We start from the raw sequence: 13,893 nt of genomic DNA, 5'->3' as shown, positions 1-13,893 counted from the left end.
CTACCAAACTACTGATAAATCGTTAATTACTGCCAATTACATACAACTAGGTTGCACCACCTGCGATAGTTAAATATTTTCTTGATTAAAATTTTACAAATTACGCGACTGTTCCATCGAAAGTCACGATATGTTTGCTGCCAAAGAAATAATTTAATATTCATTGTACGCAGTGCAATTAAAGTGAAAATTTCTCCCTCAAGTTTCCTAACAAAATTTATTGTCTCAAAGAAACATCCTATTACAATCTTAATCTCAAGATGTTTTGTCTCTCTCATTTGTGTTTAAAAAAAAATCATACAATAGGAGGGATGATAGGAAAATTACTTAGCGAGCACCCCATGCTCGTCGAATGAGGTGGACACCCTTTTCGGCAATCATGATAACAGGAGCATTTGTATTCCCAGATGTTACTTTCGGCATGATTGAAGCGTCGATTACCCTCAAACCACGAACTCCATGAACCTAATGGGGAAAATACAATGAATAATATTATCCAAGAAACCACTTAAATAAATTATATTCTCCTTACCCTTAATTCATGATCCACCACAGCGTAGGGATCTCGAAGTGGACCCATTTTGCATGATCCAGCTTGATGATTTTCAGGTCCTGTATTCTGTTTCACAGCACACTCCCAATATTGCTGAGTGCCAAAGCCGAGATTAGCACATGCTGGCACAGGTGTACGATCCAATTGCATTCCATAGGCTCTCAAAGATGGGGTTTCAGATAGGGCAATAGCAAATTTAATACCTTCCACTAGAACCTTAACATCTTGTTCTTCGGTGAGATAATTCGCTACAATTCTTGGATGATCCAGTGGATCCTTGGTGGCCAAGGTGATGTACCCGCGACTCTTGGGATGCAATACCGCTGGGAAAATTTGAATTGATCGCGAGCCATTTGATCTGAGCTCACCAACCTGACCCGTCATGGCACAATTTGCGAGGAATCCACCAAAATAGAATTGAAGATCCGGATTATCGCGACCCTCAGCATATCTACTGGAGATCTTTGCAGTTACATCCGAAATACCCGTACCGGACATAAGGCCATCGCGGAATAGAAGATACTCCATTGCTGTAGCCCAGTTGAGTGCAGCTGTGTCAGAGTCGTTGATGAAGAAATTAATGAAGTACGCTACGTGATTGTGGAGGTTTCGTCCAACTCCTGGGAGATCAACAATTGGTCGTACACCAACCTTCATTAAATCCTCCTTGGGACCAATACCGCTCAACATGAGAATCTGTGGGGAATTTACAGCCCCACCACTAACGATAACCTCCTTCTTAACAAGTATCTTCCGAGTGTGTCCAATTTTATCAATTATTTCCACACCGTGAGCGCTCTTCGACATTGGATGCACAAGAACCTTAGTTACTGTTGTATTCAACATTATATGCAAATTATGACGATCTCTTGCAGGTCTAAGGAATGATCGTGCTGTACTCATTCTAATACCATTCTTACTGGTCATTTGGGCAATCATGAATCCCGTGGTATTAGCACCATTCAAATCACAAACGTTGTAGCCTAACTCTTGACCTGCCTTGAGAATTCCATAGGAAAATGGTGGGTGATAGGGGAATTTGGAGACGGGAAGAGGACCCCCTGTTGTGTGGTACCTCCCATCCACCTCATCCATTTGCTGATTATCCTCAGACTTGAGGAAGAACGGAAGTACATCATCATAGCCCCAGCCGAGATTACCCAGTGATTCCCATTCATCATAATCTTGCGGATTTCCCCGGATGTACATCATCCCATTGATTGTTGATGTACCACCTAAGACTTTCCCACGTGGCCAATAACATCGTTGCTCCGGCGACGAGAGGCATGCATTCTTTTCCGGTTCCGTGTTGTATGCCCAATCGATGTCGCTACCGATAAAGTTGAGGAACATGGATGGTATTTGCGTTCCGGTCGGTTCATCTCCGCCTGCAACATAAGCAATAAGAAAATTGAAGGAGAAATTATTAGATAACATAATTCCCTCCAAATAATTTGCAATTACTCCCGCAAATTTGTAATTGGACCTTGAGATGTTTTGCATAAATAGCAATGGAATTTCTCAAAATTCATTCAATCTTAATGAGTCCATTGTTCAGCACCTTTATGGCCCCAAAATGGTACCCGGGTGAAGATTAAACAAATTTCAATGATGCAATTTTCGTATATAGTAGAGAGTTTGACTTGAGAGTGAGTGTGCTCTTTTTGCGCGAGATCATGACATTTAATACCAGTTCTATACACACAGTCTTTTTTACATATATGCTCTTTTTCCTTAACACCCATCGACACCATCAGAGTTGAGCAATATTGCTCCAGAAGACAAGAAATTTACCATTTACACCAAGCGTACATTCCAAATTAAAATGCTCCGGTAAGCGTTCCCTTATGAGTGCTTTACCTACTTTTTTTGTTGAGCGCGTGGAATAATTTGGGAGAGGGAAAAATTAAAGTAGAAATGTTTCAAAAATGGCATTATGTAATGCGAGGGAAGTGAAAATGTCGTATTTCCGGAACAGCTACATAGTTTACGTTGACTTTGGTCAGTTGGTATTCGTGGGAGTTGAGCAGTGATTGAGGAAAAGAATGCATAAATTAATCAATGACAAAAGCATGGTCAAAAAAGTCCTGAATGTTGCAAAAAAGAAATGTTTTTTGTCTTGTTTTTCTCATATAATCTCATGTAAGTATTTTATTAACAAAAATCTGTTTTATAGTCTTTACTCTTAAGTAATTAATTAAGTGTTTTTTTGTGGAAGGATATAATGAACTTTTCCAAGACGTCATCAGAAGGAAATTAAATAAAGTCGTAATGGTGTCATAAAGCACAAAAACACAAAGTTTGAACCCAATTTTATGAGGTTGTTGAATTTTCCACCAATTTTTAGTTCTTCATTTTTATCTCATTGGAATTAATTCAAACACCCTTAGTAACGTTCATACATCAATTTGCGCTCACAGCAAGTTTGAGACCAAGTCTACAATTTTGAGTTTGAAGAGTATAACACAGAAGCTGTGTTTTGAAAGTAAACACAGCAAAAATCATAGTCATACCGCTGCTCTTTATGTGCCATTGGCAATTTGGAAAAAGATTTCTTGAATGTCACTACTCAAGGTTTTTAATGGTTCAAAAAAGAGGACCAATAATTACATATCGGAGTCGTGTAAATGTTTTTGGGGCAAAGCATAAATTGACATTACTATCACTGATGAGATTAATGGGATGATTATTTCATTACTTTCATTACGTGTTAATTTTAATATTTAATAATTCGCAAAATTAAACATCTTTTTACTTTTTTGAATTATTTTAATTAAATATGACGTGCTTCCTCATTCAGTACCTACTCATTTTTATAATTTTTCTTGCATTTTACTCTCTGTCCCAGCTGTTACCGTCACACTTTCTTGCATAACATGCATACATATTTCCATTATTGTCATCTTTTTTCCCCTTTTCACCGAAATTAAAGCTTTCATCAAATTTTTTGTTTGAAGAAATTAATATAATTCTAAATAAATGAAGTAACTGCAAAAATGTTTCAAAGGATCTGTACAACTTTTGCAGGCTTTCCTTATATTTTATAAATTATTTTTTAGAGCAACATAGAAATTAAGAAAAAAAATCATGAAAATGGCCATGAATTTTTGGACACAAGACTAGTTGTTTGATAGATTGATATGATGGGAGGAGAATAGCAAAAGAGCTTGAACTGTCTGACCGCCATGGGCATCGTTAGTACAAGACAGTAAAATCTACATGTTCATTGTACATAATGTAAAATAGTACATACAGTATTAGTGAACCTAAAGTCACTTTCATCAACTTGCAATACTTTCAACGAGGTCATTGTCGAGTCTCTCTGTTTTGTGCCATATGAAGAGAACTCCGCATGTCGGTTCCTTCCATACATAAATTGTGAGGAAACTGACGCGGGAAAGTGTTTCGAAATCTCACAAAATCCATCATTGTTGTTTTGGCGCACATTTTTTTGCTGCTCTTTTTGTGCAAAACCCCCTCTAATCCCATGGCCCACTGTATATATAGCATCCAGAGATTGTATGGAAATTGGCGAAATTTGGATAGGAAAATCGATGACTATGAAAAAAAAATCACAGCTTTAAAACCAAGCGAGTAGCGTAAGAAGGTTTCATGGAATCACTCTCACTGGTTCGTGAAGTTTATAAAATAGAGAAACGTGAAGATTTTATTGAACGAGCTGGGATGAGTTTTGGAGAATTTGTAGATTGGAATTTGATAAATCGAAAAACACAACTTTGTTGGAAAAGTGCTATGTATGTATCTCTTTATGGCTTCTTGTACACATATTTAATGTCCGAAACGAATGATATGAATTGACTGAAAATGATCTTGAACTTACCGGCTTCAATGAGTAAAACTTTCCAGTGAGGTACTTCGGAAAGGCGTGATGCCACAACAGCACCTCCCGATCCACCACCCACAACTATAAAATCATATTCAATATCAGGTGCTGCCCGTGACTGTAAAAAAATAGAAAAGAATATTTTATTCAGCTTTTTTTGCAAAGAAAATAAAACGTTTTCCCATAGCTTACTTTCGGTCGATTGCACGGATCCTCAAGATCGCATTGTGAGCGTAGAAAAACCTCCAAGAGTCCCATGAAGAGCATAAAAGCACTCCCACCACATGCTGATGCCAAGGTAGGCCCAACAGGGGGGCCCACCGGACAATCACAAAGAGGCATTTGATGTATAAACTGGTGAAAGAGTCGGAAAATGATATCATTTTAGTTAAGAAAATTAAGAAAAATTCGACTGATATGCTAAATAGGGAAGTTTCGATAAAATTCAAGTTTCCAAATAATTTCTTCCTTCAAAATTTATTAATTTACTGAACATTGCGATCCAAACTCGTACTGTGCAAAAAAATTATTTCAACTTATTAATTTTTTCTTCACACCTGTGTGGAATACCAACTAATTCAACTAATTGATTCATTATATTTAAATTGATTTGATTACAGAAAAAAAGGTTAATTTAGATTGCCAAACCCGTCAAAAAATTCAATAATTAGGTTCTTTTGAAAGAATTTTACAAACATGGGTTTTTATCATGGAATGTTTTTTTTTATTAAATTGTTTCTAATGATTTGCAAATTTTTTTGGGGTAATCCCGACTTTATGAAATTCCAAATAAGTATTCAATGTAATATTAAAATATATCTTGCATGGAAATACCAAGTATAGATAATGTGTAAATTAACGGAAACACGACTGCCAATAAGAACGATTCTGGTGATGTAAAACAAACAAAAGAATAATTTATTAAAATAGGTATTGTCGTGCAATTTAATATGTTGCGTAATCCTAAAATTTTCTTTAAATGTCATTTATTCTAAAATCGCTTATTTTCACCCTAAGACAATAAACATAATGTGATTGTTCCTTAGTGCAAAAAACACCAAAAAGAAAATTATTTTCTGCAACATTAAATTTTGCAAAATACGCGTAAAAATCTTAAATTGCCTGCACATCGCTAAAATTCAAATTTTGAATCAAATAAGATAGCTTATGCAATGCTCACGTTGTGGAATATACTAAATCCCATCTTGCGCACTATGTATTCCTATAATGAAGATTTTTTTAATGAGAAAAAAAAAGATTTATTAATTCAGTTTTAATTTATTGTACATATTTGTTTTATTCATTGCTGTAAGAGCTTATAAACCAATTTAAAGATTCCAAATGAAAAATTGAGAATTCCGAAAGAGCGCCTCACACCAATATACAGTACATCACAGAAAACTATATCACATCACGAATATAATTCATCACTGAATTGGTAATTTGATGTTAATTTGTATGAGATTTTCTCCACACAATGGCACGGTGGAAAGAAAAAAACTTCAAGAGATGCTTTAATATGTGTATCATTCTTCTAAAGCATAGCAGAATAAATCAAAACATCATTAAAATGCGTTTTTTTTTCTTCTCTGCTCCTCCCTATAAATTTTCATGATGGATTCTTTTTCTGCACTTGCCACTCTTGAAAAACAAAAGCCACATAAAGCGAGTAAATTGAAAATGCAAAAAGTTAGTCGACCTCATTGCTATTCATGGTTATCTAATCAAATTATGTTTTAATTGCACGCCTAGTGCAATGGAGAATTTTGAAATAAATTTCATAGGCAAATTTTTAACTTTGATTAAGATATTAGATATTTTGTCTTAATAATAATGCATTAGGTAATAAAACGCGAGAATTGTGTATCAAATCTTAAGGATCAGTGTAAAAAAATTTTTTATTCTTTTAGTATCTCTGTCTCACGATTAGTTGGTATTCCAAACATGTTGAAAGAAAAAAAAAACAAAGCAAATTTTCAACAATCCTCATTTCAAAGATGGGGATGGTTAATTATTCTTGTATCATCCACTTTTACTACATGGTACGTAGCTATGAAAGAAACAGGTATGAATGAATTTTATCGTATGTGCGCTCCTGCTTATATATCGCTTCCTCTGTCTACAGGTTAATTATGATCTCCTTTTTCTTCGGTAATAAATTTAAACCCGATTCCACAATTTACAAAAAAAAATCATTCGCTTTAATCTTTAGTTCCGCCATCAATCAAGGGAATCAATGATTTCTTTCTTGGCTGATTATACGGTGAGTTAATGGCATTATGTATTATGTATTAGTGAATTGTTGCAAATTTTTCGTATATGAAGACATATTATATCAATAATTATATTAAATGAAATTTAAACGACTTCGCATAGCCACAAAGGGGATGAAAATTATCTGCTTGTTTAAATTCAAAGCGCTAAAAATCCTAAACAGAAGTTAGTTCTCAAAAGTACTTAAAAATCTTAAATTACAACTTAAAAAAAAAAGCTCTCATTTGCCCGGGGGCCCAAGTAAAACCTAACAGGTAGATAATAAACAATATAGAAATTGCAAATTTACCACAAAAAAGTGCTATTGTTGTAAAAATAAAATGTTAGAACCGTCAATTAAAAGAGTGAAGCATTGAAATTATGTCACATCTATTTTACAAGCAAAAAAACAAAAGTGTCTGGAGCATGGCAATATATTTTAGGTTCATTATGTGTATATGAGTATATGAGAGATTGCCTTATGTATACCTATATATATTTATTCATTCAGTAGAGACTTCACACATATCTTAGGCACGATAGCGAAGGAAAGTCGTAAAGAAAATTTATCATAATTAGTGAGAAAAATGAAAACAACGTAAATCGGTTATTACGTTGAATGTTTCTGTGTGTTACGTTTCTGTAATTTTTTCACGCATTTCCTACAAATTAATTTCCTTTTTTATTTAGAAAAAAATATATAGGCACATATCTTACTAAAAGATACATTATTTTTAACCCAAATCTTACAAAAAATCTTATTTTTTAAAAATCTTTTTTTTTTGTATTTATTCAATTGAAAATATTTTTTGCTCTTTCGTTTCGGATCCATGAGACCTTCATTCCAACAAATATAATTCAGTTCCACAAAATAATTCCAGTTGACAGTGCTATTAACGTGACCGAGAGAAAATTAAAATGTTGTCGTGGTAATTTTATAATTCGATTTACATGAATTAACTTGGATTGTTGTGCAAAAGAATAAACCATTATCGAGACATTAAATCTTCTCACACTGAATGTATGACAGAATTTGGCCATACACAATTAAATAAGTCTCTTTGATTTGCAGTTGGAGGCTTTTCTCTTGAAGAAGAACCTACATAATAGTTTCCATTGTTTGAGTAGTTGACCATTTTCCACAGAGTGGGAAACTTCTTAAGATACAAAAATAAACTTTCATTCATAAGACGAAATGCATAAGTTTTCTGGGATCACTTTCACTCGTGCCTGAGTCTGTGAGGTTGGAAAGCAATAGTTATAAAGGTACTAGGGTAGATTTTGTAAATTCGATTAGATATAATCGGTAATTTCTTTGAGATCTCGCACGTGGTTTTCCTAAATTTGCATAATATTTTAACGATCATATGCATCTCAAAAACTTTTATCGACGTAACTGCAGTTAGTACGTATTTAATATATTTGAAGATATTTATTAGGTACCTATAGGTATAGAATAGAAATGAAACTCTGCTATTGGCATATCTCTCACATTTCATGCTCTTTTCGCGCAAGGTTAATTCAAACGAAGCATAATACATGAAAGTTGAATTGAAAATTTATTGAGGAGCATACACTATGTATGTATGAGATGCATGAAAAATAAGAAGGGACCCATCAACGAATGAATAAAATGGCATCGTGAAAGACGACGAGCCCCGGTGTGCCAGACGACGTGAAGATCTGAAAAAATTTCCTCACAACTGACTTGGTTATATAAGATGATTGTTGCTCTCAACTACAATGGGAGATGTTGTTGAAATAGGTACTCTCACTGAACAAATCAAATCATTAAATTAATTTGCAATGTTGTACCATCGTCAATGTAAATAGTGGAGCACACGATCATTTCGATCATTTCGGAGTCTCCATGTGAATTGGAGATCTTGTGGAAATCATAGTCAATCAAATAAAAATTGAATGTTTGGGAAGAGCAGAAAGAATAGAGAATTTTTTATCGTTTTGCAATATCCATACACTTTCATGCTTCACTGGATACCACCACCTAGGATTTCTACATTAAAAAAAACACCATTTTATTTGAAATTATACTATATTGAAATTTACCGCAGAGCGATTGAAATAGTTGGTATTACCACTATGTATTATGTGGAATACCGGCCAATTGTATGTATCAATGCCGGTGGTACAAAATAAATATATCTTTCAATTTGCAAAAGAAAATAGCTCACGTCTGTCCGGGGGTCTTGGCAAACTATTCCTCCATTTCTTTTTACATAAATAAATTAATAAATTAATTTATTGGAACTGTAAATGGAATATAAAAATTAATATCTTATAAAAAATTCATTCCAACACTTTGTATAAAAATTACCTTTCTTAATAAAAAGTAATTAAATTAAGAATTATAAATCTTTTTTTTTTCATCATGAAAGATTGATAAATTTCAAATACTTTTACTACATGAGAAACAAACAGTCAAAACCAATATTTTTTTATTTACATCACAAAGCGCACAGTCAATGAAAATTGTTGAACTTTTGAACTGTCTGTACATAGATGTACATATGTGCATATATATGCTCATATTGTTACTTGTGCAAAACGGTAAATGCATAAATTACATTCGTAAGCTAGGTAAGTGGTAATCTCTGCAACTTTCGCTCTTCCTAAATAGAAATTGAACAACATTTAATAAATCGTGACATTCGCGAGATATTTGTAAGTAGGTACTTTCTTGTCCAAAAATCATCGCTACTTTATTGGTCTTCGTTAAAAAAAAATGTAAAGACGATCTTACAATTTGCTGAAAGCTTTTTTTTTGCTTTAAATATAAACATTAAAGAGGAAGTGGGTAAACAAAAATAGAGAGGAATTCAAATATGTAGCATAATTCGATAAAAATCTTTGAAAAATTCTATCGCATGTTTTTAATTTTAAATTTTCTTTTAAAATATTAGCTTCTATTTTTTGTTTAAAATCTCAAGTCTCTTCAAGTGGCTTTTCAAAGTTTGCATGTTCAAGATATTTTAGGGTTTCTTGAGATGAGCTGCATGTCTAAAGTACATTCCATGCAATGGCATAATTGACTGGAATTGCCGGTTTCTGCGTGGTTGCGATTATTTTGGTTTATTTATTATTCTTCTTCAACGCACACCCAACCCCTGGAAATAGATTCTTCATTCTCACGGTAATTCTTAATCCTCTCCAATGAATTTAGAATAATGCGATATCACAGGTAAAATAGCACAGCCACCAAACATTTAAAATTTCCCATAATTTTTTAAATAAAAAAAACTTTTCATGGGGAGTTGTGGTTTTTTTTTAATAAAAAATTGATTAGATCATAAGTAAACTTGCGGTTGATTATCAAAAATCGCAAGTCAAAATCTTCTCTAAAAACATTACAGCAAATCTCCAAGAAAAAAACTATTTTTGGCACGTTGTCCAATAACATCAATTCGTTCCCATTAAATCGTGTTTTTGGATATATTCTGGAGGAATTGTGGTTTGGAAAAGCCACTAAAAACCCGTTCAAGGTACTAAAAAATCCCAATATTCATAATACTTGGTATTGCCATTTACGTGGGATACCAATGACCGTTATTAACGGATTATAAGCTGCACCAAGTTATGTACGTACATACATAATATAAGACAATCCCAAGTTCTTATATCGAAAAATTGAACTTATAAGACTTTTATTGCGATTCCATATCAGTATCATCAAGAATAATGTGAGAGAATGGAAGAAGTCATACAAAAAATTCGCAATTTTTTTTTAGTCACAAACAGGTGCTATATGTTTTATTGTTTAAAAGAAAAAATCATTCTCTATCCCAAACACACCTTCTTAATTTTTTTTCTGCAGTTTTCTTCCCCTCAGTTCGCTAATTCGATTAGATAAAGAAAGTGCAACCGGAAGCAAGTAAGTCGAAAAGTTACATAAAAAGTATATTGATTTTGAATCTTTAGAGGAAGCTCAGAGTTTCATGGCAAGAATTGGAACCATATGTAAGAAGTTAAGAAAGTGCATGTAAAAAGATCTCGAAAATGTTTTTTAGACAATTGCAAAAGCTTTTTACGAAAATTGCCTTAAAAAGTAACACTAATTCACTTTCTAAATTTAATTAACTTATTTAGTCACAGAGGATTTAAATAGAGATAGGGGAGGATGGTCCAAAACCGACCATTTTACTTGAGAATACTTAAGGAAAAATTTCAGGAAATAGAAAAGAAAAATGTTTTGTAGCCATTGAAATTTAAATTTAAACATATTTATATTCAAACATATTCTATACATAGGCATCTCACTATAAAGGTAGATACATATTCCAAGAATTCTGCCAAGTCTTGTAACTTTGCTTTCTCCTCTGAGCATCAATGCTTTACATCGTGGCCTCTTTTGCATACAATGGGCGAAAAAGCGTCTTTACTATGCTATATCATAATTGTTGGTCATTATGGATGGAACTTTTCACACATACTACCATACAGTTGGATGATTTAAACATGAATCTTCCCCAACAAAGCAATGTAGACTCTTTCATGGATTGAATAACTAAGGCAAGTTATCGCAAAAACTATTATGTTTTGTGTAATGTGAATTAATTGTATTTATTACTGTTGTAGTCTGGATGGTATTATGAAGTATGTTGAACATTCAATAGGTAGTTAATCAAATAATGAATGTTGAACTTGATTTTCAAAAATTATTGGGAAATGCTGTACCACCAAAAAGTGAATAATCCAGTATTATCTCGTGTGGTAGTGCAGGTGTATAAAAGTCGTCGACATTGCCCAGCAACAAATAAAGGTACATACATATTTTGCCGCATTATAAATGGGATGAACTTGTGTGGAGAAAGAACAGATATATAGGTATGTGATATAATCGAATATATATTTATCGAATTGACTTAAGTTGTTTTATTTGCTATATACGCATGTAAAAGGAAGTCCCTAATGAGTATTTCTCGTGCGATACACAATAACGATAATAGGTTGTATTTCTGCCGTCTTGTAAGTTTTACCAGATGCACCATAACTCTATTTTTCTTTTCATCAATCCAATCAATGAATGACATTAATGTTGCCACATATGGAAAGTGCAAAGACCTCTTGGACGTGGCGATGAGACGACGTGCAAAAGATTGGCTGACAAGTTTGCGCGCTTTGAAAGAAAAATGAACAGATTCACACGCACAAACTCATGGGGTCAGTCTTCCAACCGTTTCTCATTCTTATGATGTGGTCATAACAAATTAGCAAATACTTAAAATTAATTTGCATATATTCTTTCCAGCACTTTACGAAATACTACAAATTTTTGGTGACAAATTGATTTATTCACTGAATTCACTATTTTTGCCAATCCTTCATAAAATTCACCACACAATTGTAAGAAAATTTTTTGGTTCATTACAATTGGCAAAATTTTCTACATTGCCACGTAGAAAAATCTATTTAATTCATCACGTTTACAGAATCTAAATTTGCCAAAGATGACCTTTTAACATTTTCCAATTTCAAATAAAAACAATAATCATTATTATTATTCTCTTTGGAAGAATATTTGTATTGAAAAAGAATAAGATTTTGTTACCCGAGGCTATGGAATAAACTTTATTCGCACAACTATTAAATTTCAACATCTTGCAGTGAAAGGATAGCATCCAGTAGGTATTAGATTTAAAATCACTTGTTAGACAAAATCGTTGCAATAAGACAAGAGTTTTTTTTTCAAACATCTCTTTAGATTCACTCACCTTTAGAAGAAAATACTATAAAGAGTAGGAAAACCACGACCTTTTACAGATAAATTAATTGCATTTACTTTCCCCTTGATAGGAATTTCACAGAAATTGTATAAAAAAAATCTTTCGTAGAAGAAAAATCCTTGAACTAACACTTCACCACTGTTAATAAAATAGGTTTGGTGCACAGATTCACGAATATACCTCGAGGATTTAAAAAACTATAAACCTGAGAGTAGTTGAGGTGGTACCGCACTCTTGATATACTGTTGTTCCGTCGAGGTAGGGGAATCGACTGACTTGGTCAATGACTACTTCTTGAAGTTATATTATTTCTGCACAACACCGTCTCGTCGGTTGGAGACTTTTTAGCAAAATGGAGAGAGGGAAGCACGACTTGAAGCCACTTCTTCAGCGTCTTCGACGAAGCACCTATTTACCGGCATCTTTTGCACATGCATTTTGCCTCATTTGGAATTGTATGGGAAAGAATCGCAAAAGCACTCAAATCCTAATTAAAACTTTATCGCAATATCAAAATCCAATCAGGAAATTATAATGCTTCATAGGCAAATATATACGTCTGTATGTACATAATTAGTTTGTAATAAAACGATTAATTTGTAAAATCTTGTGGTTTGTAAGTACATAAAGCTCATATGTAGTACACATTATGTAGTCAGTTATGTTTCATTTTGTACATTGACTTATTTAATATTTTACCTCCTTGCACATAAAAAAGTAATTTACTTCACGACACTCAGAATGAAGCTCATCTTGAGAAAGGCAAAACTTCTTTCTTCTCACAAAAAAAAATCACTGCTTGTTTTTTCTCTTCAAAAGCCGTTAAGAACTTTTCCACTCAATTTTGCATCGGTAATTATTTTTACAAATTGATGTCTCTTCATAAAATAAAGCTTCATTTATGAGAGAAAAATGAGGTTAAAAAATCCGCAATCTCGCATATTTTAGCTGTTAATTAAGATACAAAAGAATATTTTAACGATAAGTAAAACACTCAGCTTACCATGTATTTATGATTTTTCCCCTTTTTAAAAGTTTTTCAGTTTTATAGCATAATAAGAAAAGTCGGGGAAATTTTTACAGGTTGAAAATAATTAATTTATAATAAAAAAAAAACTCACTTAAAATGCTTAATTTAATTATATTAATTGTAAGTACACCGTAATAAAATAAATCATTTTGGATTATGCTCTGTTTGCTATGTATGCAATTATTTTTAAATAAAAAATGAAAGAACGTTTTCGTTCAAAGTAAAAATTCTATTAATAAAACTTTATGAGACCTGTAAGGTCCTTAAACAATCCCCCTTGTCATTTAAAAGGTTAACAAAATTCGCACAAATCAATAAATTGTAAAGTCTAGAAAAGTAAATCAGACTAAAATTAGTCGGCTAGTTGTACCACTAAATTATCCATAAATTGTTTTTTAATGGATGTTAATGGTCAAGTGATTAAACAAACGACAAATACAATATCTATGCCATAATTTATTATCTCCTAAAA

General features: G+C 32.9%; 1 protein-coding gene across 1 annotated transcript; it reads right to left on the bottom strand.

Annotated features, from left to right (window-relative positions):
• Positions 1–198: 198 nt before the first annotated feature.
• On the bottom strand, positions 199–12,693 carry LOC129787559 (glucose dehydrogenase [FAD, quinone]). Its single transcript, XM_055823268.1, has 5 exons — positions 12,380–12,693; positions 4,590–4,751; positions 4,395–4,515; positions 533–1,941; positions 199–465 (listed from the first exon to the last, which is right to left on the bottom strand). The coding sequence occupies exons 2-5, from the start codon at positions 4,737–4,739 to the stop codon at positions 328–330; spliced, it is 1,818 nt and encodes a 605-aa protein (XP_055679243.1). The 5' UTR covers positions 4,740–4,751; positions 12,380–12,693; the 3' UTR covers positions 199–327.
• Positions 12,694–13,893: the final 1,200 nt, after the last annotated feature.

This window comes from Lutzomyia longipalpis, chromosome 1 (genome assembly GCF_024334085.1).
Source record: "Lutzomyia longipalpis isolate SR_M1_2022 chromosome 1, ASM2433408v1".
In the NCBI taxonomy this organism is placed as follows: Eukaryota; Metazoa; Arthropoda; class Insecta; order Diptera; family Psychodidae; genus Lutzomyia; species Lutzomyia longipalpis.
Note: the sequence above shows the minus strand (reverse complement) of the source record. Positions and strands in the feature narration are given on the sequence as shown.